A 25331-nucleotide genomic window follows, 5' to 3' on the forward strand; every position below is an offset into this window, starting at 1 on the left:
GCTGTTTGCTTTTTCTATTAGTATGGATCTCACTGAAGAGTTTCAGGCTAATAGAACTATAGAAGAAAATCACAGAAATAAGATAATAATGCACTTAGTAAAGTAGATGCAAGCATTATATATGGACAAAGTCCTCACTCTGATATGATAATGTCTGAGACACTTAGCCAATATATTTTGATCAAAACACATCTGAGCCCGCCTACCAAGCGCCAAGGTGGTCTCAGGTCAGGCGGGTCCTATGCTAAACCTACCTAAGCCATTGGGCTTCTGCGTCTGTGCTCCTGAACATAGAAGCCCAATGACTTAGGTAGGTTTAGCGTAGGACCTGTCTGACCTGAGACCACCTTGGCGCTTGGTAGGCGGGCTCAGATGTGTTTTGATCAAAATATATTGGCTAAGTGTCTCAGATATTATCATATCAGAGTGAGGACTTTGTCCATATATAATGCTTGCATCTACTTTACTAAGTGCATTATTATCTTATTTCTGTGATTTTCTTCAATAATATGGCCAGGGACATCCGCACATTTGTATATCATACCGTGCAGGATGTTTTTATCTTAGTTTTTTCTGTGATTTTTTTTGTCTAGCAGAACTATAGTTTATATTGAGGCCTGCAGGTGCAAGTGCTCCATATGAAAACAGCTCAAGTGGCTTACAGTGCAACATTAATTGCAGTAGAAGTGACAAGTGATCTAAGAATTGCATTTCAAAGGCCCATTAGGGGGCTTAATATAAGTATAAAAAAGTAAAAAAATATATATAAAAATTCAAATCATCCCCTTTCACCGTGATAAAAATAAATAATAAAAAAGTTAAAGATCATTTGCACCTCCACATTACAAATATAAATGTATTTATTCTGTATGGTGAACGCTGTAATGGAAAAATAAAAATAAAAATGGATGATTTGACATTTTTCATTCGCTTAACTTCCCAAGAAAGAATTCAATAAAAAGTGATCAAAAAGTCAATACGCACTCCAAAATTGTATAAATAAAAACTGCAAAAAAAATGACATGACTATAAAAAAAGTTATGGAGGTCAGAATATGGAGATGCAAAGAAAATTTTTTTTTCGAGAGTTTTCATTTTCAGTATTAATACACATAGAATGAAGGTAGCATGTCAGCTGTAAAAATGAAACCCATAAAACTGTGGTGGAATTGTGTTTTTTTTTCCAATTCCACCGTATTTGGAATGTTTTTTCCAGCTTCCCGTTACATTGTATGCAATATACAATGGTGCCATTAGAAAGTACAACTGGTTTCACAAAAAAAACAAGCCCTCATATGGCTATGTGAATGAAAAAATAAAAAAAAGTTATGGCTCCAGGAAGGCAGAGTGTGAAAAACAAAAACAGAAAATTGCAAGGTCCTAAGGGGGCTAAAAATGCTTTTTATCATATACTGCACTGTATACATTTCAATACGTCCTTTGTTGTGAGTTTAATCACCTGTTCAGAATGCAGGTTACAATATGTTGGTTGTATAACAGAAAACTGAAAATCAGAATTGAGGATATCCGTGGAGAAGTTGTAAGTCGTGATGGTGAACCTCTCACCATATAATTAGCAGTTAAGACTTTTGTTTCTGGCACTGGTACAGTATGTGAAAACGCAGGGTTCCCAGCTGCTCTCCGCTGAACCTGCCGTAGCCTGCTCTGACATCTCACCTGGATCGCTCGGGTGTTTAAAGGGGTTGTGTCACTTCAGTAAGTAGCATTTATCATGTAGAGAAAGTTACTACAAGACACTTACTAATGTAGTGCTGGCTGGATTCATTTTTCCATCACATTATACGCTGCTCGTTTCCATGGTTACAGACCACCCTGCAATCCATCAGTGGTGGTCGTGCTTGCACAATATAGGAAATAGCACTGGCCTATGTGCACTCCCATGGTCCCAGCCACCAGAGAAGCTGACGCTTTTTCCTATAGTGTGCAAGCACGACCACCACTGATGGATTGCAGGGTGGTCTGTAACCATGGAAACGAGCAGTGTATAATGTGATGGAAAAATCAATCCAGCCAGCAAAGGAGGCAATATGGACAATAACAATACATTAGTAAGTGCCTTGTATTAATTATCTCTAAATGATAAATGCCACTTACTGAAGTGACACAACCCCTTTAAACTATGACCACTCTGCATCCGGAGGTGTATGGAGCAATATTTACTCCGGAACAGGCAAAAACCCTCCTCAGCACGTTGGCCTTGTCAAGCATCAGGTAACACATCTGCAAAGATGGCGCCATCCCCACCACCCTCCCCAGCTCTGACTGACCCTGAGGGAAAGGAAGACCACCGGGCTGACTCCCAGGTAGAGTTATTTGATCACACAGGCGGTGGAGTGGACATAAAGTTTCTGGCCATAGAGGTGGCTAAACAGTTGGCCCCAGACATTATTGCCATGCTATCTACAACGGTGCAGGCGGCACTTAACAAATTGCAGTAGGAGGTGAACTTACAGGAACTTACTTACAGAATCTCTGAGGTGGAACAAAGAGTGGTGTGGGTGGAAGAAGAAAACACTGATACTTCTGCCCAACAAAGAGATCTGCTCCAAACAGCCACCCATCTGACCATATAGATGACCTCCAGAGCAGCCCGCGGCTAGTTGGATACCGGGAAACAGTGCCTCAGAAAGAGCTGCGCCATTTATTTGAATATGAGCTTCCCCAGATTTTGGGCCTTATAGAGAGAAGAAAGGTGGAGAAAGCGCAATAGGTGGGACCCCAGAGAGATTCCCCAGCTGATCCCCACAAGAGATATAATCAACTTTCATGGCAAGTGATTCATAAATATTTGGATTACACAAATAAAGAGGATATTCTGAGAGCGTACAGGAGATGACGGGAACCATTAATTCTCAGGGGGGTGAAGGTTCTGATGTTTGCGGACACTTCTGCGGAGGTTACTAGAAAATGGAGAGCCTATAGAAGGCTACATGCACAGCGTTCACAGGTGGAGAAGTTCACATGAATGGCCTGCTCTAAGGAATTCCATATTTTAATCTTCAGCAGCTTCAAGGGCCTTATCTGGTGGAAAGCTTCACTTGCTTTAACCGTTCGTTGAAGAGGAGTTTTACTTTTTTTTTTTTTTTTAACGAATCTCTTTTTATTGAGAGAATCGAAATATCAGATCATCACAGATGAGATATAAGCAAGGGTAATACGTACATTAGAAGCAAAACATAAGTGATCCGACATTTTCCAGAGAACCGAAACATCAGGGTATACATAGATACATGCTTCGACATGAACATGGAAAGAAAAAAAGAAAAAGAAACTTCAACGGTTCGGTTGATTCTATAAGCAATATTGCAGTTATGAATATTCATGTGTGCGCCCAGCTCCAGATGCTCTCCTCGTCCAAATATACGGAATATATGGGTAAAATACCCTCCCTCAACACCATAGTTTTAAATTATTTCACCCTAAACTCTCTCCAAGGAGCCCACAACTCGAAGAATCTACTATGTGTCCTGTTAGCCCAACTTGCCAATTACTCCATCAAAAATATTTGGTCTATTTTTGTGTACCAATCCTCCAAGGAGGGAGATGTAGGCCGAAGCCAATTTAGTGGAACTAATAGTCTAGCTGCCTGTACTAATATGGTCGGTAGGTCCGACAAAGCTGGTCGCCAGGTGTGGGAAGGCAGCCATAGTAACACTGATGCAGGGGATAACTTAATTGAAGTTTTACAAATTACATTCACCTGGCGTTCTACCAGCTCCCAAAATGGTTGGATATTTGGGCAGAACCATAAAATATGACCCAAGGAACCCCCCCCCCCCCACACACACACACCGCCAACATAGATCATTCATTGAAAGTCCCATTCTGAAAAGCTTGAACGGGTCATTATACCAGCGTCATAGTTTTAAATGAATGTTCCTGTATTGTGATGCATTTAGAAAACCCATGGGATCTCTGGTATATCTGAGTTAGTTCATAGGGGGAGAAAGAACGATCTAAGTCAGATTCCCAAGCTCTAATAAACAGGCCTCTTAGTCAGTAACCATTTATACAAAAACGAGATGCTACGCCTAGGTAGTTTCTCATGGGACGCGAGTTGTTCAAACCAAGTAGGGACTGGAGGTCCGTCATATCTGGCTAATAATTCTTGGCAAGCATTCTTAAGCACATTAAGTGCTAAGAAATGTTCCACTCCCACTAAGTCTGAGCAGAACGAGGTTATGTCTCTCTCTCTGTCTTTAATCTGGTACGGAGGGATGCCAATGGGGTGTTCTTGAGTGTTCTCAAGAATTGTGGAATGGTTGGCGTTTCAGCTTTTAACAGGAAGGGAATAGCCATAGCTGGTAGATTGTAGGGTGGAGTCGAAAAGGGTTCCATATGACCCATGAGGTATTTAACTGTCATAAAAAGGCTCAAGGTTAACCCCATTGGTTTAGCATCAGGTAAATCAAGTCCCCATAGGCCCGCTAACTGAATACACAATAGCGGGCAAATACGCTGAGTACATGAATAAAGAAGCAGAGTACACTAGTGCAAGTAGAAAAGCTGGGTACATATCTTAGAAGAACTAAGCTGAGTACATCTGTATGCATGGGGGAGCCACTCGCATGCGTCTATGCTGAATACATAAATTGGAGGGCGAACGCTGAATACATATAATGCAAGACGGGGGGATAACTGTATGAGCGGAGGAACATTCTAACCCAAAACCTCCCTCCCCCACTTCAAAGGGTTAACTGAAACCTTGCCTGGTACACAAGTCCAGGACCGGTGTTAATAACTGGAATGCACAATTTGAGAGTTATAAAAAGACATAAACTCTGTAAATGGAGATATCTAAATCTCCTGAAGACATGGTATAGAGATAAACAATCTCAGAAGGGACAACAGGGAAGCGCCACTGAGAACAGCTAGCAGGTGGAGAGTTCAGAGTTAATTCTACTGGATAACAAAATTGGACACAGGAACTCCAGGGGATAACGTGGGCTCTTCAACCCGGCATCTTTCTGCTGGTAGAGGATCTCTGCCGGGACACTGCCGACCAAGGGTCTGAAGACGGTAATTGAGGCAGACGAGAGGTAGAGATATCAATCGGCAACCAGGAATCTATTTCCAGCGGAGCGATTTCCAGGATTTTACATGTGGCCCGCAAGTCCTGGGGTGATCTAACTGAACATCTTCTGCCGTTCTTTGCAAATGTGATCCCAAAAGGAAATAGCCACTTATACATCACTTTCTGATTTCTCAGATGATCCGTGAGCGGCTTCAAGACTCTGCGCTTGGCTAATGTAGAGGAGGCTAAGTCTTCATAAAGAGATATGGGTGAGTCCTCATAGGATAAGGATGGCTTTTTCCTCGCAGCTTGAAGGATCGCAGCCGTGTCCCTGTAGCTTAAGAGGCCACATATGACATCCCTCGGGGGGTCCTCATTTTTAGGCACAGGGCGTAAGGAGCGATGGATCCTTTCTACAATAATGGCGGATGCCCTTTCATCTCCTAGCAAGCTTGCAAATAGGGTTAAGGCAGTCAACTCTAAGTCTTCATGTATCACAGACTCTGGTAGTCCCTTCATACGTATATTCTTTCTCCTGCTCCTATTTTCCTGGTCCTCAATCATGAGGAAAGCATTATTTAGGGCAGTAATTTGCTCCTTTGAGATGTCTGATAGAGCTGTGCTGTGAGCTATTACTTGCTCTTGGCGGGACTCCAGCAGCTCAACTCAGGATCCCAGGGCCCGCATGTTATGGTGCAAGTCTCTTACCTCCTGTAACAGAGGAGCCAGGGCCTGTGACAGCGACTCTGTGAGGAAGGACTTAGTGATGTGTTCGGCATCATTCTGTGGATTGTCCTCCGCTGGGGACTCTGCATAGTCCAGCTCCTCCTCGGCCTCTCCGTCTGACTCCCGCTCCTTGTGGCTTGGTTAGGCGTGCAGGAGACTGCATGGATCGTTTATGTACAAATTTATCCAGATCCCCTTGGATCTTCTTCCCCTTTGGGCTTGTCAGGGGCTTCTCTGGATCGTTCTCTGCCGATCTTCCCCATTTTAGTTTATCAGAGAATGTGCAAAAGCTGTGAAGTGGAGTTAATGTAGGAGAGAGCTCTCACTAACAGCTCTGTCCTGCACAGCGGTTAGGCTCCGCCACCCGAGGAGTTTTACTTTTTGACAAGATCTGACATCATTATGTTCTCAGTTTTCCTGTTACTATTCTGATGGGCTTATATTTTGTTATATGTGCTGAAGTGTTCCTATGACTGCCCTCCATCTCTGTTAGATATGCCATGACTGTTGCTGGGCTTTATTTGCCTGGTTTCTAGGTCTCTTACTATTTATTTAATTTTTACACTATCTGATGAGAATTATTTCTTGGACTGTGAAGGGGCTGCACTCCTCGAATAAGCGCATTAAGATCTTGAGACATCTTAAGCACTTGCAGGCTGACATAGCTCTCCTGCAGGAGACACACCTGGCCTTGGAGGATTTCCTTGGAATGAAAGAACTGTGGGTGGGCTCTGTGTATGGTTTGCCGGCAGATGACCGGAAGGACAGGAGTGCTAGTCTTGATAGGTAAACACCTCTCCCATATTGTACACTCAGTGGCAGCGGATGATCTGGTATGGTTGGTACACATCCATATTACATTTTTTTTTTAGAGACCTGAGTCTCCATAACATTTATGTTCATATCTCGGGGGAAAAAGATTTTCTTGGATTGACAGGATTGTGAGTGACAGGATTATGCGGGACACTCATAAAGCCAAAGTGGAGGCGGGGACTCTAATTTTGTCATGTGCCAGAGGGAGGATAGGACCTCGGTCCCACTGTCTCTGGTGGTTGGCGGCTTCATAGCCCCAATAGTCTAAAATAAACGCATTACTCCGATCTCCATGATGCTTGGTCTCAAACTGATTGCTTCTTTATGTCCCCCTCAGTCATACCTAAAATATCCTCCATAGACATTGGAGACATGGTAATTTCAGACCATTCTTCTATGCTTCCGGCTTTGAAAGACCAGTATCCTAGGGGAGGGGACTATGTGTGGACTTTCCCGAGTTTCTTGCTACAGGATACAAAATTCATCAAGCTGTTGAAGGGGTGGCAGGGAGTTCTTGGGTTCTTACTTTGCCACAGGTTACTGACCATCAGCTGGCCACTTTAGAGCCTCCAATAACAGCATCGGAAATACAGTCTACTATAAAATCTTTGCCGTTGTGAAAGGCTCTGAGACCAGATGGGTACACCTCAGACTTTTATAAAGCTCTGGGTGAACAGGTTATACCAATTCTTACCAACTTGTTCTCCTCCATTGTCTCAGGCAGTCCTGTGTCAAATCAGATGAACACTGCTTTTATAACTATGATTCCTAAGGAAGGCAAGTGTCTGGAAGATCCTTCCTCTTACAGACCGATCTCTCTTATAAATCAGGACTTGAAAATCCTAATAAAACTGCTTGCTAATAGACTGGCAGATATTCTTCCCTTATTAGTCTCTCCTGCCCAGGTGGGGTTTGTCAAGGGTCGGTCAGCGGTCACAAAAGTACGAAAGGTGCCATTGGCATTGACAGTTGTACAGTCTCAGATTCATCAGGGGTTGATACCAACCATCATCGCCATAGATGCTGAAAAGGTGTTTGACATTGTCAGGTGGGGGTGGTTGGAGTTGGTTTTAGATGCCTTGGGATTTAAAGATTCTTAATTCCAATCTTCAGGCTAGGATTTATACCCCTGGTTTTCTGTCAGATACCTTTTATTTACATAAGAGCACCAGGCAGGGATGTGCTTTGTCCGTTTTATTATTTGACCTGGTGATAGAGCCACTGGCCCGGTATCTGGACTCCTAGGGCCCTTATATTGGGGTATACAGATAGGAAATCAATCCCTACATGGAGGATCCTGTTGGGGACCTGCGGAAAGTGTTACAGTTTCTGGCTAAGTTTGGTTCCTTCTCAGGCTTCCGTGTTAACTCTACAAAGAGTACTCAAATTATTATTTTTTTTAAACTGGGGTGTCCATGCAGCAGTTAAGGGGGTGATAACAGAAATCTCAGTGGCCATATCTAGCATTACATATCTGGTAATAAAAATTTATAATAATCCTGAATCCATGTACTGGTTAAATTACATTATTAATGGGTAGGAATCATCATTTGAAGATGTCTACTGTATGTCAAAACTATTGTATTCTTTGCAGACTATTCCCTTCCTGCCAAGGCATGTAGATATATCTACATTAAATAAAGCCTTTACAACATTTCTATGGCATGGTAAGTGTCCAAGAATTAAGAAACTAATGGTTCCTAAGGACTGCTGTGGCATAGCTTTCCCTGATATTAGGGGGTACAATCTAGCATGTATTGCCCAACACATAAATGACTGGATATGTGACACAAGCCATTATTCTGCACTGTCTCTGTAGAAATGTTTTTGCGCTCCCTGGTCTTTGGGCTTCTACACACGAGGCTACAGCAACTCCCTGTATGGGTTAAGCAGTCGGCACTCATATGAGATACAGTAGCGACATGGAGTCCTTAGGCGTCTGTATAAATTGCCCTATAGAATATCTAAACACCTCCCGATTTGGAACAACCCTGAGTTCCTTCAGGGACAATCTAATACGTTGTTTGAGGAGTGGAGGTCCAAGGGTATTTCTTTTGTGAGGCATCACCTTCATGAATCTGAGCCGAGTAGGCTCTCTAGAGAGGAACTGATCTCTGAACACTCATTAAGATCTTTTCAGGTCATACAGTATGACCATATTAAGGAGGGCTTTTTTACAGCTTTACAAGTGGTACACAAGGAGGTGGTTCCTAATGTTATATAGACCAGATATTGGAACTACAGAGAGTAAGAGTATCAGTCTCTTCCATACATCATAGGGTCTGGGTCCTTGGGCTTTCTGGGGTGGTCATTCCAACTGAATGACACTGAGCCAGGTTCTAAAATTAGGAAGGGATGGCTGCTTGTACGGCAACATATAATTAACAAGGCATGGAAGGATACCCAGCTTAGCGTCATCCATACCGCTATTTATGGGGTCAATCTGCCGCCGCACCCATATAAGCCGGATAGGTTGACCCACTGTCCCAAATGCTTAGTAGCCAAAACGGATTTGTTCCATGGTTTGTGGAAATATCCAAAAATTGCGAAGCTCTGGGAGGTGTTTACTCGGATGTTCTATGATATGTGGGGTAGGAGGGTTCCTTTAAAGCAGGCATGCTCAACCTGCAGCCCTCCAGTTGTTGCAAAACTACAACTCCCAGCATGCCTGAACAGCCTACAGCTATCAGCCTACAGCAGGGCATTGTGGGAGTTGTAGTTTTACAACAGCTGGAGGGCCGCAGGTTGAGCATGCCTGCTTTAAAGCCTCAACTGTTTCTCTTTCATTATGACAAGGGGGACTGTCAGTTTTTGTCTCTCCCTCGGCTGGTCCACTCTGGTTGTTAAGTATTTATTTCAGACTTGGTTGTAGTCTGATCTGCCGTCTATCTCTATGATTCTTGAGCAACTGAAGAAACTCATTCACACTGAACAATTGGAAACAGAAAGACTCAAAGACAAACGGACTAAAGGTTTTTGTTGTCATAAATGGAGATATTTTCTTACTTATATGAAGGACTCTGACAAACAGCAACTGGTACAATTTTTCTCTTTAACAGAGTGGTATCTGATGGAGCAGCTAAGGGTGAGGCTAGGCCTTTTGGCTTGTGTGGGGGGAGCTTCTGGACACATCTGAGAGGTTCTTACCTTATTTTAATATTTTGCTAATGTTCCTTTTTGTATGCTGAGGCACATATAACAATGATCTTGGTGACTATTTTTTTTTTAATTTAGCCCTATTTCTGGAATTTTGTGTTATATTTGAGGGTCTGTGTAGCCTGATAATGTGTTGTTATTGTTACTATAAATAAATAAATAAATAAAAAAACAGACCCAGTGTCTTGCAGGGCTAACTCACCTGGATGTAATTATTTCTTTCACTTAGCGATCGTTTGCTTCAATCTGGAGAAAAGGTACTTTAATTCCATATGCAAAGGAGAGGTTAAGTGCACCGAGGTCGGGCCAAGTCACTCTGTGTGCCATTACTTTGACAGGCCAGGGTTCTGTATGGGGATTTCACCTGGACCTGTCAATCTAAAAGAAGAGGGAAGGCCTGGTAGAGGAAGCAGGAGGAGCACTGGTGCACAGAGTGATTTGGGCCCTCCCTCTGTGCACTTAAAGGGTTTATCCCTTATAATTGCATGTAATTAAAAATGTTGTATAACCACTGAATTATTCACAGAATTATTCAATAAAATGTATCTGCATAGAGCCTCCATCGTCTGTTTGTTTCTTATTATTTCTTTGCCTACTTACTGAGATGGCCACAAATGCTCAGTTTCATCCTTTAACTGCCTCCTGAGCTGTGATAGGGAGAGCTGAGACACGCCTCCTGAGCTGTGATAGGGAGAGCTGAGACACGCCTCCTGAGCTGTGATAGGGAGAGAGCTACAGAAGAAAGACATGCCCCCTGAGAAAGGACACTCCCTCGATTTAAATCTAGCAGAGCAATTGGAGAAATGAATGGGGAGATCTCTGGATCCATGTGAGGTACAGGGCTGGTTCTAGCTTTGTTAGAAAAAGCTTGTCTTGCACTATATGATGTCTGATTTTTTTTTTTTTACATTAATCATGGGACAACCCCCTTTAACTGTTTGCTGCCAGGTACTCTTGCTAATGGCTATTTCAACTAATGTGATTCTGTATTCCTTTTTGTTAATAGTGATCTGTTTGTATTCTTCTATCCAGGAAACAGAAGCAAAACAGATATGTAAAGCTCACATCATTCCAGGCCAGTACTTGGCAAGTGATTTGAAAAAAATGTCTAAATTGTGGACAATAAGTGGCGAATTGCTTGAATTTCCACAACAGGTTGGATTCAAACAGGTAAATTTAGGAATATAGGATTTCAGCCACAACTGAGTGTATGGCAAAAAAAAAATATGGGCAGTATGAATCATTGATATATGGGCCCATGCTGTATCTCCGCATCCTCTAATTTTACAGCAAATTTGGTAGGGGGATTTGTCAGAAGGGGAATTTTTTAAGTCGGCATATGACTGAGGTAAGGGAATTGGCAACTGCTCTGAGTATATTCCTGGCTTATAATAATTTGGTTTCAATATTTCAAACCCATTCACCCATTTTTCATATTGCTAAACTAGTACCGCTTATGGCATCCTCTAAGCCTATGTCACACTTCAGGTCTTTGCCGCAAGACTTTTGTGTAAGGTGTCTGCACAGACGGATCCGCTCCTATAATGCAGACGTTTGGATCCGTTCTGAACGGATCCGTCTGTATTATAGCTTAGAAAAACTTCTGAGTGTGAAAGTAGTTCAGACGAATCCGTCCAGACTTTACATTAAAAGTCAATGGGGGACGGATCCGTTTGAAGATTGAGCCATATTGTGTCATCTTCAAATGGATCCGTCCCCATTGACTTACATTGTAAGTCTGGACGGATCCGCTTGCTGAGCGGAGCGGAGGCTGAACGCTGCAAGCAGCGTTCGGGTGTCCGCCTGCTGAGCAGAGAGGAGGCCAAACGGTGCCAGACTGATGCATTCTGAGCGGATCCGCGTCCACTCAGAATGCATTAGGGCAGTACGGATGCGTTCGGGGCCGCTTGTGAGCCCCTTCAAACGGAGCTCACAAGCAGAGCCCCGAACGCTAGTGTGAAAGTAGCCTTACGAAAAAAAATAAAAAAAAAACTCTTTTAAAGAAAAAAGAGAATCAAAATGGATCATGAAGAGCCATATTGTCATAACCATCATGGATATGAACCTCTAAAAACTGAAGCCACGACTAAAATTGAATCTAAATTTTAAAGGGAACCTGTCACCAAAAAATCGCCTATTAAGCTGTTAAGAGTACCTTATAGTGCTACATAGTTGTGTCCTATTAGCACTTTTTCGTCCTTTTCCTGCATTTATCGTCACAGAGAAATCGATGTTTTAATCAGCCGCTGCCCCGTGTTTCAAGTCAGGCTTGAAGTCAAGGGGGCAGCGGCCTAGGCGTCTCCAATCCTGCTTTTCCGGCCTCTCGCCGCCTTGATTGACACGCCGCATCTCAGGGCCGGGACCGCACTCTCAGCCCGCATGCGCAGTAAAGTGCTTCTGTAGCGCGATCCCGGCTCCGGCTCGTACACTCAGCCGGCTTCAGTCTCACTACTGCGCATGCGCCCGCCAGCCTTACATACTCGCGCTCTGTATGCGCAGGAAGAGAAGATGCCGGGAGTGGGCGCGAGTATGTAAGGCTGGCGGGCGCATGCGCAGTAGTGAGACTGAAGCCGGCTGAGTGTACGAGCCGGACCCGGGATCGCGCTACAGCAGCCCTTTACTGCGCATGCGGGCTGAGAGCGCGGTCCCGGCACTGAGATGCGGCGTGTCAATCAAGGTGGCGAGAGGCCGGAAAAGCAGGATTAGAGACGCCTAGGCCGCTGCCCCCTTCAAGCCTGACTTGAAACACGGGGCAGCGGCTGATTAAAAAATTGATTTCTCAGTGACGATAAATGCAGGAAAAGGACGAAAAAGTGCTAATAGGACACAACTATGTAGCACTATAAGGTACTCTTAACAGCTTAATAGGCAATTTTTTGGTGACAGGTTCCCTTTAATATACTGCAAAAATCTAATATGGCAAAAATATCTTCCAATGATCCAAAGATTTTTGTTATCCAGCATTTTCAGTACAGAACTGCAATAAAGGGCAGTCAAGCAGTGTTCTCCAGTATGTTTTTTTTTTTATATTTAGCGTTTTTATTGCAGGAATTTTTGAAAGACACTGAATCTGACAAAAAATATAAACTTAGCAAAACAGACTTACCAGCCAGCAATGGAATTTTTCATGTTATAGATCAACCTATAACAACCAACAACATGGAAATCATTGGAAACCCACAGGTAACGAATCCTACAATTCCTTTAAGGGGTTGTGTCACAAAACATATTTAACAGTTTTCAAACCAGCACCTGGATCTAAATACTTTGGTAATTGCATGTAATTAAAATTTTTGTACAGTCAGGGAGCTATTCAATAAAATGTATCTCTGTAGCGCCACCTGCTGTTAGTTTTTTTTCCTATTTTTTTGTCCATCTCACTGAGCTAGTCAAATGTGCTCAGTTTAAATCTTCAACTGCCACCAGCCATATCTTATGTTAGAGACTGTGGCACTTACAGGGGGAGAGCTGTGGCAGAAAGGACATGGCCCCTGAGCTGCCAGTTTAAAATAAATCTAGCAGAGCAATTGGAGAAGCAAATGGGAAGATCTCTGGACCCATGTGAGGCATAGGGCTGATTCTAGTTTGAAAGAGATTGTCATGCACTATATGATGTTTGATCTTCATGTTTTACATCAATCACAGCAGAACCTCTTTAAGATCAATGATACCGATGGGAATTTATGTTATCCATGAAAAAAGTAACACTAATCTCACTAACTTTCACAGTAGGCAGCCCTCCTTTGGCATGCGATGAATCACGCAGGGCAAAGGCTTTATTCGGAGATCCGGTGATGTACCAAGCTCTCCATGGAGAAAGCTAGGCTTGGAAGCCTCTGCCTAGCTTTTGCTATGAAGAGCCCGGTGAAGTCATCAGCACTAATGGGTAGGCTTTAGCGCTGCCCTAGCCTGTAAAACAGCTAGGGCAGTGCTAAGGCTCGCCCATCAGTGCCAGTGACGTCACCAGCACCACTGCTAGGCGGAAGCCTCTGCCTAGCACTGAAAAATGTGAACAAAAAAGCCCATGCCATGCGCGATTTAGGGCAGGGCAAGGGAGAGCATCGGAGCATGAAATGCTCCGATGCTCATGTCAGAGGGGCTGGAGGGGCACTATTACACACTGTCATGGCTGTGTCATGTTCTGGTGGTAGTGGACCGTGACACTTGTGCCGTGCATGCTTGTTTTAGCATGTTTGGACACTTCCCCTTTTAGTCTGGTGTTCCTTCCCATTTTGGTGTGTACGGGGTTAAGGTGTGTGCAAGGTGAAGCTGGGTGTGGCCTCATGGCTCTTCTTATGTTGGAATCTCACAGCTAGGACAATAACCTGTCAAAGGGGAGATATCTTATAGTGGTATAATATTAAATATCAATCACAGAGTTCCACTATAGTTAAAACGTAACTTTTATTATGTAAAAAAAAACACATGTCAAAAAAAAACTAATATATATATAGTCGGGACTCGATGGTCATCACTTCTTCCACAATGTAGGAAGGGGCTGTTTGGTAGGCAGGGTAGCAGTCCTACTATGGGGCACTTGCCCTATTTCTTACCCTAAATTCGGGTCCCTGCCTAAGAAACGGAATTGGCCGCCCCAATAGGGGCGATCCCGTGTTCAGGAACCTCCTATACACCCTAAGATGACCCTCCTATACACCCTAGGACTATATATATATTTGTTGTTTTTTTGTTTCACATGTGTTTTTTTTTTTACATAATAGCATAATAAAAGTTACATTTTAACTATAGTGGAACTCTGTGATTGATCTTCTTATGTTGGAGTTGTGAGCCTTAAAGGGTTTCTATCACTTCGTATGACATATTTAGGTGTCAGACACTAGCGATCCGCTAGTGTCTGCTCTAACAAACCATCCTAATATGATAGGTTTTGGGGCAGCCGTTTCGCTAAAATAAGAACTTATATCTATATGCTAATGAGCCTCTAGGTGCTATGGGGGCGTCATTAGCACCTAGAGGCTCCGTCTACCTTCATAAACTGTCGCCGCCCAGCGCGTCCCTTCAGCCCGCCCATCTCCTGCTGAATGCGATCCTCTCCGTGCGCGTCTCTGTTCGGCGCATGCGCAGTGAATGTCTGACCACTTCCCTGCACAGACATCTCCACTGCGCCTGTTCCTCGGAGCACTACGATGTCATCGCGCAGGCGCAGTGGAGATGTCTGAGCAGGGAAGCGGTCAGACATTCACTGCGCATGCGCCGAACAGAGACGCACACGGAGAGGATCGCATTCAGCAGGAGATGGGCGGGCTGGAGGGACGCGCTGGGCGGCGACAGTTTATGAAGGTAGACGGAGCCTCTAGGATCGCTAGTGTCTGACACCTAAATATGTGATACGAAGTGATAGAAACCCTTTAAGTCAGTTTTTTGTCTGCCTTTGTAGGAGAAGGAGCTTTGCTCCTCTCTGGATGTGTCACCTGTCTGTGAAGGCCTCCTTGTGGAACATCAAGGTCTTTAGCGATGTCTCCCTATGTTCTCCTCCTTGTTCCCTACCTTACCTGTTGTTAGGTTTGGTGTGGGTTTGTTTTTGGGATTTGTTGTTATGTTTAGTTTGGAGTTCTATGTCTGGTATGTTTGGTGTAATGCCCGGCATGGTTGCTAGACATCCACTTGTTTGTCTGTGCCTCCGGAAGGGGGTCTCATGGTTCCCCGAAGGGGGAACCACTAGTCAGTGTGCAGCTCTGCTGGGGCCGCCATGCATCCTATCCGCATAGGGGTCCAGGCAGTTTCTGGATTCCGTGTTTGTGTTTTTTGCTCTGTCCTGTGAGGTGAACGGGTTCCAGTACATCTGCATTGGGTCCAGTCGTCATGGTTGCAGCGGCAGGTAAGTGCGTGCACTGTCTGTCCCTTCCCTGGCAGCTAGACCAGTGAGACTCCTGTTCATCTTTGTCTGGGATGAACAGGTCGTCTCATCCCCTTTCTCTATTTGAGGGACTATCAGGGCGACTCAGGGTCCTAGGTTTCCTGGATATGAGCCGTCCTACCATCCAGGTCCGCTCATTCGGTGAGGCGTTAGGGCAAGGATTGGGGATGCAATAGGAGGAGACCAGGTCGCTTATCCAAACTTCTGGCCAAGTTGCTTTCCCAAATTCCCTACATTGTACGGTGGGGACTCTACCATGACACACTCGAAAACTAGCCAAAAGAGCGATCCTAAAAAAAACTTGTTCCCAATCATTGGTACTTCTAAACATCCCATCAATCAGCCAACAAGCAAGCAATCAGTTGTTGGGTGGACCTTTTTGTCAGCAACACATCTTCCCGTCCAAATAGGGGATGTATTGCCGACAATATGTAAACTGGGTGATGAGAGATTGTACTATTGTTCGTTCATCCCCTTCACAGTTTTTATTGTGTAAAAAGCCTTTGAAACATGGACTGATTGACTTGTTATGCTGTCAATTGGCACTTGATATAGTCCCTCATCAGTCCGTGTGAAATGGATCCTTAACGTACAAAGACTATATACACAGGTAAAGCTGTGACCAGGGGTACACCACCAATTAAGCCAGGTGAAGTGATCACCTCAGGCAGCACCAGGTAGGGTCAAGAGGGGGGCAGTGGAAGAGCCATGGGCAATGAGCTCTTTTATTGTGGCAAAGGGGTTAGGTTAAGAAATTGGCATTGGTGGGGCGCCATTTCAGTTTTCGCCTCAGGCAGCAGAAAGGCTAGGTGTACCCCTGGCTGTGAATGCAGTTCCCTTGCCACTCTCTGATCTCTGAAGGAGGTACTCCATCTCTTCCTGAAGACGTTTTTCTTTTATGGGATATGCCATAGATGTCCGTTAGTTGCTGGACCCACCTTTGGGACCTGGTCCTATCTCTAGGTTGGGGCCCTGTCATGTGCCTCCGGAAATGCGTAGTTCTCTCTATTCAAATGGGAATTTCAGTGGTCATCCAGCTGGAAAAATAAATATTTTAAACAAAATAAGCACTTACAAATGTATGAATTAATAAAGGTGCTCCGATAGTCCTGTACCTGTTCTTCCACTTCCGGCTTCGTCTCCACACAAGAGAGTATTTCCTATGCCGGTTCTTGACCTGTTCCAGTAGCGAAGTCTTAATATAAAATATGATGATTATTATTGTGTGTTTAATCTCCGCTGTGACTTTTTCTGCCTCTTTTTCAGATGACAATAGGTGAGATACTTGCCACAAAAGAAATATTTGGTAGATATGAAACTATGTTGGAGGTAAGATGTAAATAATGCAGTCACTGTATTATGACAAGATAACCTTTCTTTCCTATCTTATCACATAAAAAAGAAAAAAATTATTGAAAGTTTAAGTACTTTTTAAGTCTAATAATTGTGTCTTGAGACTGTGACTTTCTAAGCCACGCCTTTTTTTTTTAAAAGTAAGATTGCAACAATACTTGCTTTTTTTTATTTTTATTATTGCAGTTGATAATTCTGGCTTAAATCAGCTCGACAGGCTAACCACAACCATTTTGCCACCCACTATTCACAACTAGAGTTAGAGGTTTAAGTTAGAATGGCACAAAGCCCTGTCTATGACTTTTTTTAAAGCCAGAATTCTGGAGTTCAGGGCGGCTCGATAAATCCTACCTCCTCCCAACCGTTGTTTTGTGGTCCGCAGTTTGCGGATCCGCAAAACATGGAAACCGTCCGCGTGCATTCCGCATTAGTAACATAGTACATAAGGCCGAAAAAAGACATTTGTCCATCCAGTTCGGGCTGTTATCCTGCAAGTTGATCCAGAGGAAGGCAAAAAAAAAACCTGTGAGGTAGAAGCCAATTTTCCTCACTTTAGGGGAATAAAAAATTCCTTCCCGACTCCAATCAGGCAATCAGAATAACTCCCTGGATCAACGACCCCTCTCTAGTAGCTATATCCAGTAATATTATTACACTCTAGAAATACATCCAGGCCCCTCTTGAATTCCTTTATTGTACTCACCATCACCACCTCCTCAGGCAGAGAGTTCCATAGTCTCACTGCTCTTACCGTAAAGAATCCTCTTCTATGTTTGTGTACAAACCTTCTTTCCTCCAGACGCAGAGGATGTCCCCTCGTCACAGTCACAGTCCTGGGGATAAATAGATGATGAGAGGGATCTCTGTACTGACCCCTGATATATTTATACATAGTAATTAGATCTCCCCTCAGTCGTCTTTTTTCTGCATTATGCAGCACGGAACAGCTGGCCCGTAATAGAATAGTCCTATCCTTGTCCCTACTGTGGACAATAATAGGACATGTTCTATCTTTTGCGGAACGGACATGCAGACATACGGACATGGAATGCACACGGAGTAATTTCCATTACTTTGCGGCCCCATTGAAGTGAATGGTTCCGCATATGTGCCGCAAAAAAAAGAAACGGGCACAAACAAAAAACACGTTTGTGTGCATGAGCCCTAACAGACAGATTAAAAGGGTGGCAAAAGGGAGAAAAGGAACTTATATGAAGTCCTGGACATCCTCCTGTGTTTGTATGGAGGAGGATGAGTGATGTGTCTGGTCACATTCTCCTCCGTCAGTAATCATCTTATGGATGAGACTTCCATAATGAAGATTTTCCAAACAAGGGAGCATAGCTTATGAAATATAGAAAACAGAGCAGAACATTAAAGAGGTTGTTCATGCTTTACTAAGTGATGCCCTACCCCCTAGGCTCACTAATTACAGTTAAAGAGGACCTTTCATGGGTCCAGACATTATAAAATAAGTAGCACTTTATGTAAGGCATAAAGCAGGGATCTAATAGCGCTTACTATTTTTCCTGGGCGCCACTCAGTCGCCCCTTGTGCCCCTGTTAAATTCTCCCGCCTGATATGCTAATTAATAGCATAAGAACAGGGAGGAGGAGACACCAGGGTTTCTCAATGGGCGTCTCCTTATCCCTGGCTGTAGCGCAGTCCAATCACAAAGGAGAGCGTCACAGCCAGGGAGAAGGTGATTTATTTTTTCTCCCTGGCTGTGACGCTCTCCACTGTGATTGGAGCTTGCTACTGCCAGGGAGAAGCAGACGCCCATTGAGAAACCCTGGCATCTCCTCCTCCCTGTTCCGATGCTATTAATTAGCATACCAGGCAGGAGAATTTAACTAAAGCACAGCGGCGCCCAGGAAAAATAGTAAGTGCTATTAGATCCCTGCTTTATGCCTTACATAACGTGCTACTTATTTTATTGCTGTGTAAGCCACCTATCAGTTGTGCTCAAACAGTATAACTGTCATGAGTAATGGGGAGGGGATAACGCCAAATGACACACAGAAGGAATAGACCGGAGTCTAGGCCTTAAAGCTAAGGGAGAGGGATGGTGACATCCTAGGAATCCCTAGACCTCTCCCTGACTCCTGCCAGTATGGGTAGACCCAGAAGGTGGAAATACTCATACACTGGAACCTGAAGGCCCTAGGAATAGTGGCAGGGAATGAGACTACTGGTTCCTTCCCAGATGAAGGAACCAGCGTCTCCCTGAGGCTTAGACAACAACACACACAAGCGAACAACAAAATGCAAGACAAAATGGACTTGGCTTAAAGAAGAATGGAGGAGCAGGAGATCCAAAAGAACAACACACCAGCTCAACCAATTCCAGCAGGAAATATCAACCGCACGGTAAGCAGTGTGAGTCAAAACTAAATAGGGTCTCAGTAATGACTATAAGCTGCACCAAGAGGTGTGGTCATTACCAAACACAACACTGAAAGAAAATAACAGAGAGACTGTCAGATACCCTCACGTGCCGCCAGTCTCACCGATCTTCTCACCTCTGCCATGGGAGGGATTGTGATAGTAACCCCCCCCCTCTACGGGTGACCTTTGGACACCCAGGGCCGACTTTATCAGGATGTTCTCTGTAAAAGGCCTTCACAAGGCGACTGGCATTAACGTCAGTTACAGGAACCCACATTCTTTCCTCTGGACCGTAACCTTTCAAGTGCACAAGATACTGAAGAGATCGACGGAAAAATTGTGAGTTCACTATCCTGGCAATCTGACATTCAAGATTACCGTCCACCAATACCGGAGCCGGAGATAAATAGGATGGTTCAGAAGGTTTGACATATCTTTTCAATAATGATTTATGAAAAACATTATATATTTTTAAAGCCTGTGGAAGTTCAAGACGAAAAGCAACCGGATTAATAATGGAAGAGATCTTATATGGCCCAATAAACCTTGGCCCCAACTTCCAAGAAGGTACCTTCAACTTAATGTTTCCTGTGGAAAGCCACACAGAATCACCCACTGTCAGGTCCGGACCACTCATACATCTCTTGTCAGCCATACGTTTATACTTTTTGCCCATTTTTTTTTAAAATTGTTTAAATTTATCCTCTTCCAGTATACCAGAAGTCTCAGTACCAGAAAATTTGCCAGACTGCGGATGGAACCCATATGTTCTGAAAAACTGCGACTTATCAGTGAACTCCTGCCTACGGTTATTCATGGCAAACTCAGCCAACGACAAAAATGAAGACCACTCCTCCTGATTCTCTGAGACAAAACGTCTCAAATAAGTCTCCAGATTCTGGTTAGTGCGCTCAGTCTGTCCGTTCGACTGAGGATGGAAGGCCGAAGAGAAGGACAATTGTACCCCCAGGTGAGTACAGAACGCCTTCCAGAATCTGGAAACAAACTTAGTCCCCCTTTCAGACACCACATCAGAGGGGATACCATGTAGTTTCACAATATTATCGACAAACACTTGTGCAAGAGTTTTAGCAGTAGGTAGACCTGATAATGCTATAAAGTGCAACATCTTGCTGAAGAGATCAACAACCACCAGAATCACAGTTTTCCCTGAGGAATTCGGCAAATCTGTGATAAAGTCCATGACAAATGAGTCCACGGTCGGGACGGGATAGACGAGGGAAGTAGGCCGTGCACAAGATGACACATAGCCCTCAACACATTTACGCAATCCTGGCCACCAGAATCTCTGGGAAATGAGGTCAACAGTGGATCTGCTCCCAGGGTGTCCCGTAAGAACAGCACTGTGACGTTCTTAAAACACCTTGTGCCATAGTTCCGAAAGAAAAAAACAACTTCCCTGGAGGACAAGAATCAGGTGCATCTCCCTGGGCCAACACCACTGGCTCAAGTTCAGGATAAAGGGCGGACACAACCACCCCATTAGCTAATATCGGGCCAGGATCCTCTGACTCACACACCCCCTCCCCCTCGGGGAAGCTACGCGACAAAGGATCCGCTTTGATGTTCTTAACCCCAGGGTGATAGGTGACAGCAAAATTAAATCTGGTAAAAAACAACGACCATCTGGCCTGCCTTGGTTTCAGACATTTAGCCGACTCCAGATAGGCCAGATTTTTGTGATCAGTAATTACCGTAATGGGATGAATCGCTCCTTCCAACCAATGATGCCATTCCTCAAAAGCCAACTTAATGGCCAGCAACTCTCTATTACCTACATCATAATTTCTTTCAGCAGTAGAGAGTTTTTAAGAGGAAAAAGCACATGGGCGCCATTTGCTAGGAGAAGGACCCTGCGACAAGACTACTCCAACCCCTACCTCGCATGTGTCCACTTCCACAATGAATAGCTGTGACACACCAGGTTGCACCAGTATAGGAGCAGAAGCAAAACATTCCTTCACAGCTGAAAAGGCTTGTAATGCCTCATTAGACCAGACTGAGAAATCCGCCCCTTTCTTAGTCATATCTGTTAAAGGTTTAACAACAGTCAAGTAATTCAAGATAAATTTACAGTAGTAGTTGGTGAACCCCAAAAATCGCATGAGCGCTTTCAGATTTTCGGGTCGATCCCAGTGAAACACAGCACAGACTTTTTCTGGATCCATACGAAAACCCGAAGATGATAACCCAGGAATTGCACTTCTAGAACAGCAAATACACACTTCTCCATCTTGGCATACAATTTAGTCTCCCTTAGGATCTGTAAGACCTGTCTCACATGATCCTGATGCTTCTCCATGTCGGGGGAGTAAATTTAAATTTCATCCAGATACACCACCACAAACCTGCCCACCAGATGATGAAAGATGTCATTGATGAAATGTTGAAAAATAGCAGGAGCATTGGTCAACCCAAAAGGCATGACCAAATTCTCAAAATGACCTTTAGGGGTATTAAAGGCCGTCTTCCATTCGTCCCCCTCCTTGATACTTACCAGATTATATGCCCCCCTTAAATCCAATTTAGAGAACACCTTGGCACCGACAATCTGATTGAACAAATCTGGGATCAAAGGAAGGGGAAAGGGATCAAGGACAGTGATGCGATTAAGCTCACGGAAGTCCAAACATGGCCTAAGAGTTCCTTCCTTCTTTTTACAAAAAAGAACCCTGCAGCCACTAGTGATTTGGATGGTCTAATATGACCTTTAGCCAAGCTCTCGGTGATATATTCTCACATGGCTACTCTTTCAGGTTCAGAAAGATTATACAACCGAGACTTGGGCAATCTAGCTCCGGGAATAAGGTTGACGGGGCAATCATATCCCGATGGGGAGATAACTCCTGGTCTCCACTTTCAGAGAATACATCAGAAAAATCCGAAATTAAAGAAGGTACAATTTTAGTAGTTACAACAGAAAGCAATTCCCATATGATAGTGTGTCCCGAGCGAGAAGAACCTTAGATCTCTCCCTCAGGTGTCTATCAATACATACAGCCAGAGACATGGCCGCCTCCAATGACTCTGGATATTCGTGAAATGCCAGTGCATCCTTCAGGTTCTCGGATAACCCTTGACAGAATTGACTACGGAGGGCAGGGTCATTCCACTCAGTATCATTCCACTCAGTATCAGTTGCCCATCTCCTAAATTCAGAGCAATAGGACTCCGCAGAACGCTCTCCCTGTCGTAATCCGCGCAACTTAGTCTCGGCCAGGTAGACCATATTTGGGTCATCATAGATAAGCCCCAGAGCTCTGAAAAATTAATCTACCAACCGGAGGGATTGTGATCTGGTCGGCAACGAAAAAGCCCAAGACTGAGTGTCACCTTTCAGTAACTAAATAATAATCCCCACTCTTTGACTCTCGTCCCCTTAAGAATTAGGACGTACTCTAAAATATAGTTTACATGACTTCCTGAACCGAACAAAGTTGTCACTTCCCCCGGAAAACAGGGAGAGCGGCCTTAGGTTCCGGGCAGGCCTGGTTCTCGCTGCTGGAAGCTGCCGCCTGTTGTCTCTGAAACTGCGAGACGGCCGTGCGGAGGTCAGCCACCTCCAAAGACAATCCCTGCATACGATCGACCAGTGCAGAAACAGTATCCATCGCTGCATTGACACAAACAAAATGCATACCTCGACCTCTCTCTTACAAGCCCAATATCTGCAAGGCTAAGAGATCTTATACCAAATTACATTTCTAGCAGCCTAGCATGGCCCCACTCTTTCAGAGGCAACGCTTACCAGCACTTGTGTATTATACATTGATACACTGTTTGCGCACAACTGATGGGTGTCTTGCAAACAACAGTTTGAGCCCAGGGCTGAGACCTTCAAAATGGCTACATTGCTGGAGCACAACTGATTAGTGTTTAGTAAGCAGAGTTTTAGTTCTCCCCTTCTTTTATAGTATATAAATAAATAAAGTTTTTCTGTTTTTGTTTTAAAGGGAACCTGTCATCAACTGTATGCTGACCTCACTGAGGGCAGCATAAAATAGTGACAGAAATACTGATGTCAGCGGTGTGTCACTCATGAGCTAAAAGTAAGTGGTTGCTGAGAACCAGTATCATAATCATTGCAGCACAGGCCTTGAAAAGAGTCAAATCTACCTGAGAAGAGTCCTGGTTATTCATAATCTCCTGCTCTCTCGCCCATCTGCTGATGATTGGCAGTTCTCTCCTAGATATAAAGGGAGAAAACTAGGTAGAAGACTGTCAGTCATCAGCAGGTGGGCGGGAGAGCAGGAATTCATGAATAACCAGGACTCTTCTCAGGAGGCCGGGACTCTTTTCCAGGCCTAGTCTGCAATTATTGTGATGTTGGTTCTCGGCAACAACTTACTTTTAACTTATAAATGACAAACCGTTGAAATCCACTCGCCTGTCTCTACTTTATTCTGCCGTTAGTATGGGCAGCATAAAGTTGATGACAGGTTCCCTTTAAGCGTCCCATACAGCAGTGAGATACCTGTAGATTGAAAACAGTGACGCAAACGCACATTGAGATTGTTGTATGTGAGCCTACCCCCAGGGGGTCCATCATCCTGCACTCGCACTGATCTGGAGACAGCGCTACACCCGAACAGCTGATGGGCGGGGATGCAGGCCAATAATTAGTAAAGACCAAACAACCCCTTCAACAAAGACTTTATTAATAAGTGCCCTTACACATTGGTTAGCAGTAGACAGGAGAGAGACAGCCCTTTTAAGGGAAATATTGTGTATTTAGTCAGGGATGTAGTATACTCTGCCTGATCTTTGTATATAGTAAATATAGTCCTGATATATTGCTACAGCTATTGTATTTAAAAGGGTTTTCCGAATTTTTTATACTGATGACCTTTCCTCCGGATAGGTCTTTAGTATGTGATCAGTGAAGGTCCATTGCCCGCCGATTGATGCCGATCAGCTTTTTGAGAAGGCACTGGCGCTCCTGTGAGCACCGCGGCCTTCTCTCATCTTACTAAGCACAGCGCCGTACATTGTATAGCAGCTGGTATTGCGCTATTGAGCAGCGTCTTGGCCATGTGACGTCGTCACTGGCCTAGGGAAAGCTGAGAGAAGGCAGCAGCACTGCGAGCGCAGCGGGTGTCGGACCCCCACCGATCAGATACGGTCATCAAAATAAGTAATCAGTATTAAAATGTCAGAAAACCCTTTTAATGCATTGCTGTTATTTCATTCTTTTTCTACTTGTTTAGTGCACAGATGCTTCACATATTTCAAACTTTCATTTCTTTGTGCAGAACTGTGGTCTTCCTCCGATATTAAATAGACCTGGCTCCTTCACTGTATTTGTTCCAAGTAACAAAGCTGTGGATTCTTTAAGAGATGGGAAGTTAATCTATCTCTTCACTGAGGTAGTAATGAACGCTCTATCCCTCACTTCATTCATATCTAACACTTGGAGGTCATCTCATGCTACGATGGCATGGGCCGCCATAACAAACAGTAACCATAAGTCACCTGGCAATAAATATTCATATCAACAGTTAAAAGTAATAAGCTTCATTCTCTCATTTACTTTTTAACATAGGCCATGATGTCTGTGTGAATATCTTTTGTATGTGAATTAAAGGGACTTTCCTGGATCTTACATGATGGCTTATTTTTAAGGGGAACCTGTCACATTAAACATGGTGTATGAGCTGAAGGCACTTTGTTATAGAGCAGAAGGAGCTGAGCAGATTGATATAAGTTTTTATGGGAAAAGTCAATATAACTTATAATTTATTCATTTAAATTCCTTCTCATTCTGGGCTTTAAAGCCGAGGAGGCGGTCCCATCAGTGATTGACAGCCCTTCTTCTATGACTGTGTATACAGAGGTAGCTGTCAATCACTGAGGTAGCTGTCAAGACTCTTTGACGTCAAATCTTAAACTAAGTAATTTAAAGGGGTTGTCTAACTTCAGCAAATGGCCTTTATCATGTAAAAAAGTTAATAAAAGACACTTA

General features: G+C 43.9%; 1 protein-coding gene across 1 annotated transcript in view; it reads left to right on the forward strand.

Annotated features, from left to right (window-relative positions):
- STAB1 (stabilin 1) overlaps positions 1–25331 on the forward strand; it is a 382691-nt gene that overhangs the window by 91929 nt on the left and 265431 nt on the right. Inside the window, exons 12-15 of the mRNA XM_040408846.1 lie at positions 10762–10899; positions 12778–12912; positions 16874–16936; positions 24622–24735. Of these exons, the coding sequence (XP_040264780.1) occupies positions 10762–10899; positions 12778–12912; positions 16874–16936; positions 24622–24735 (450 nt within the window). The remainder of the gene's footprint in view (positions 1–10761; positions 10900–12777; positions 12913–16873; positions 16937–24621; positions 24736–25331) is intronic.

This window comes from Bufo bufo, chromosome 9, assembly GCF_905171765.1.
Source record: "Bufo bufo chromosome 9, aBufBuf1.1, whole genome shotgun sequence".
Taxonomy (NCBI): Eukaryota; Metazoa; Chordata; class Amphibia; order Anura; family Bufonidae; genus Bufo; species Bufo bufo.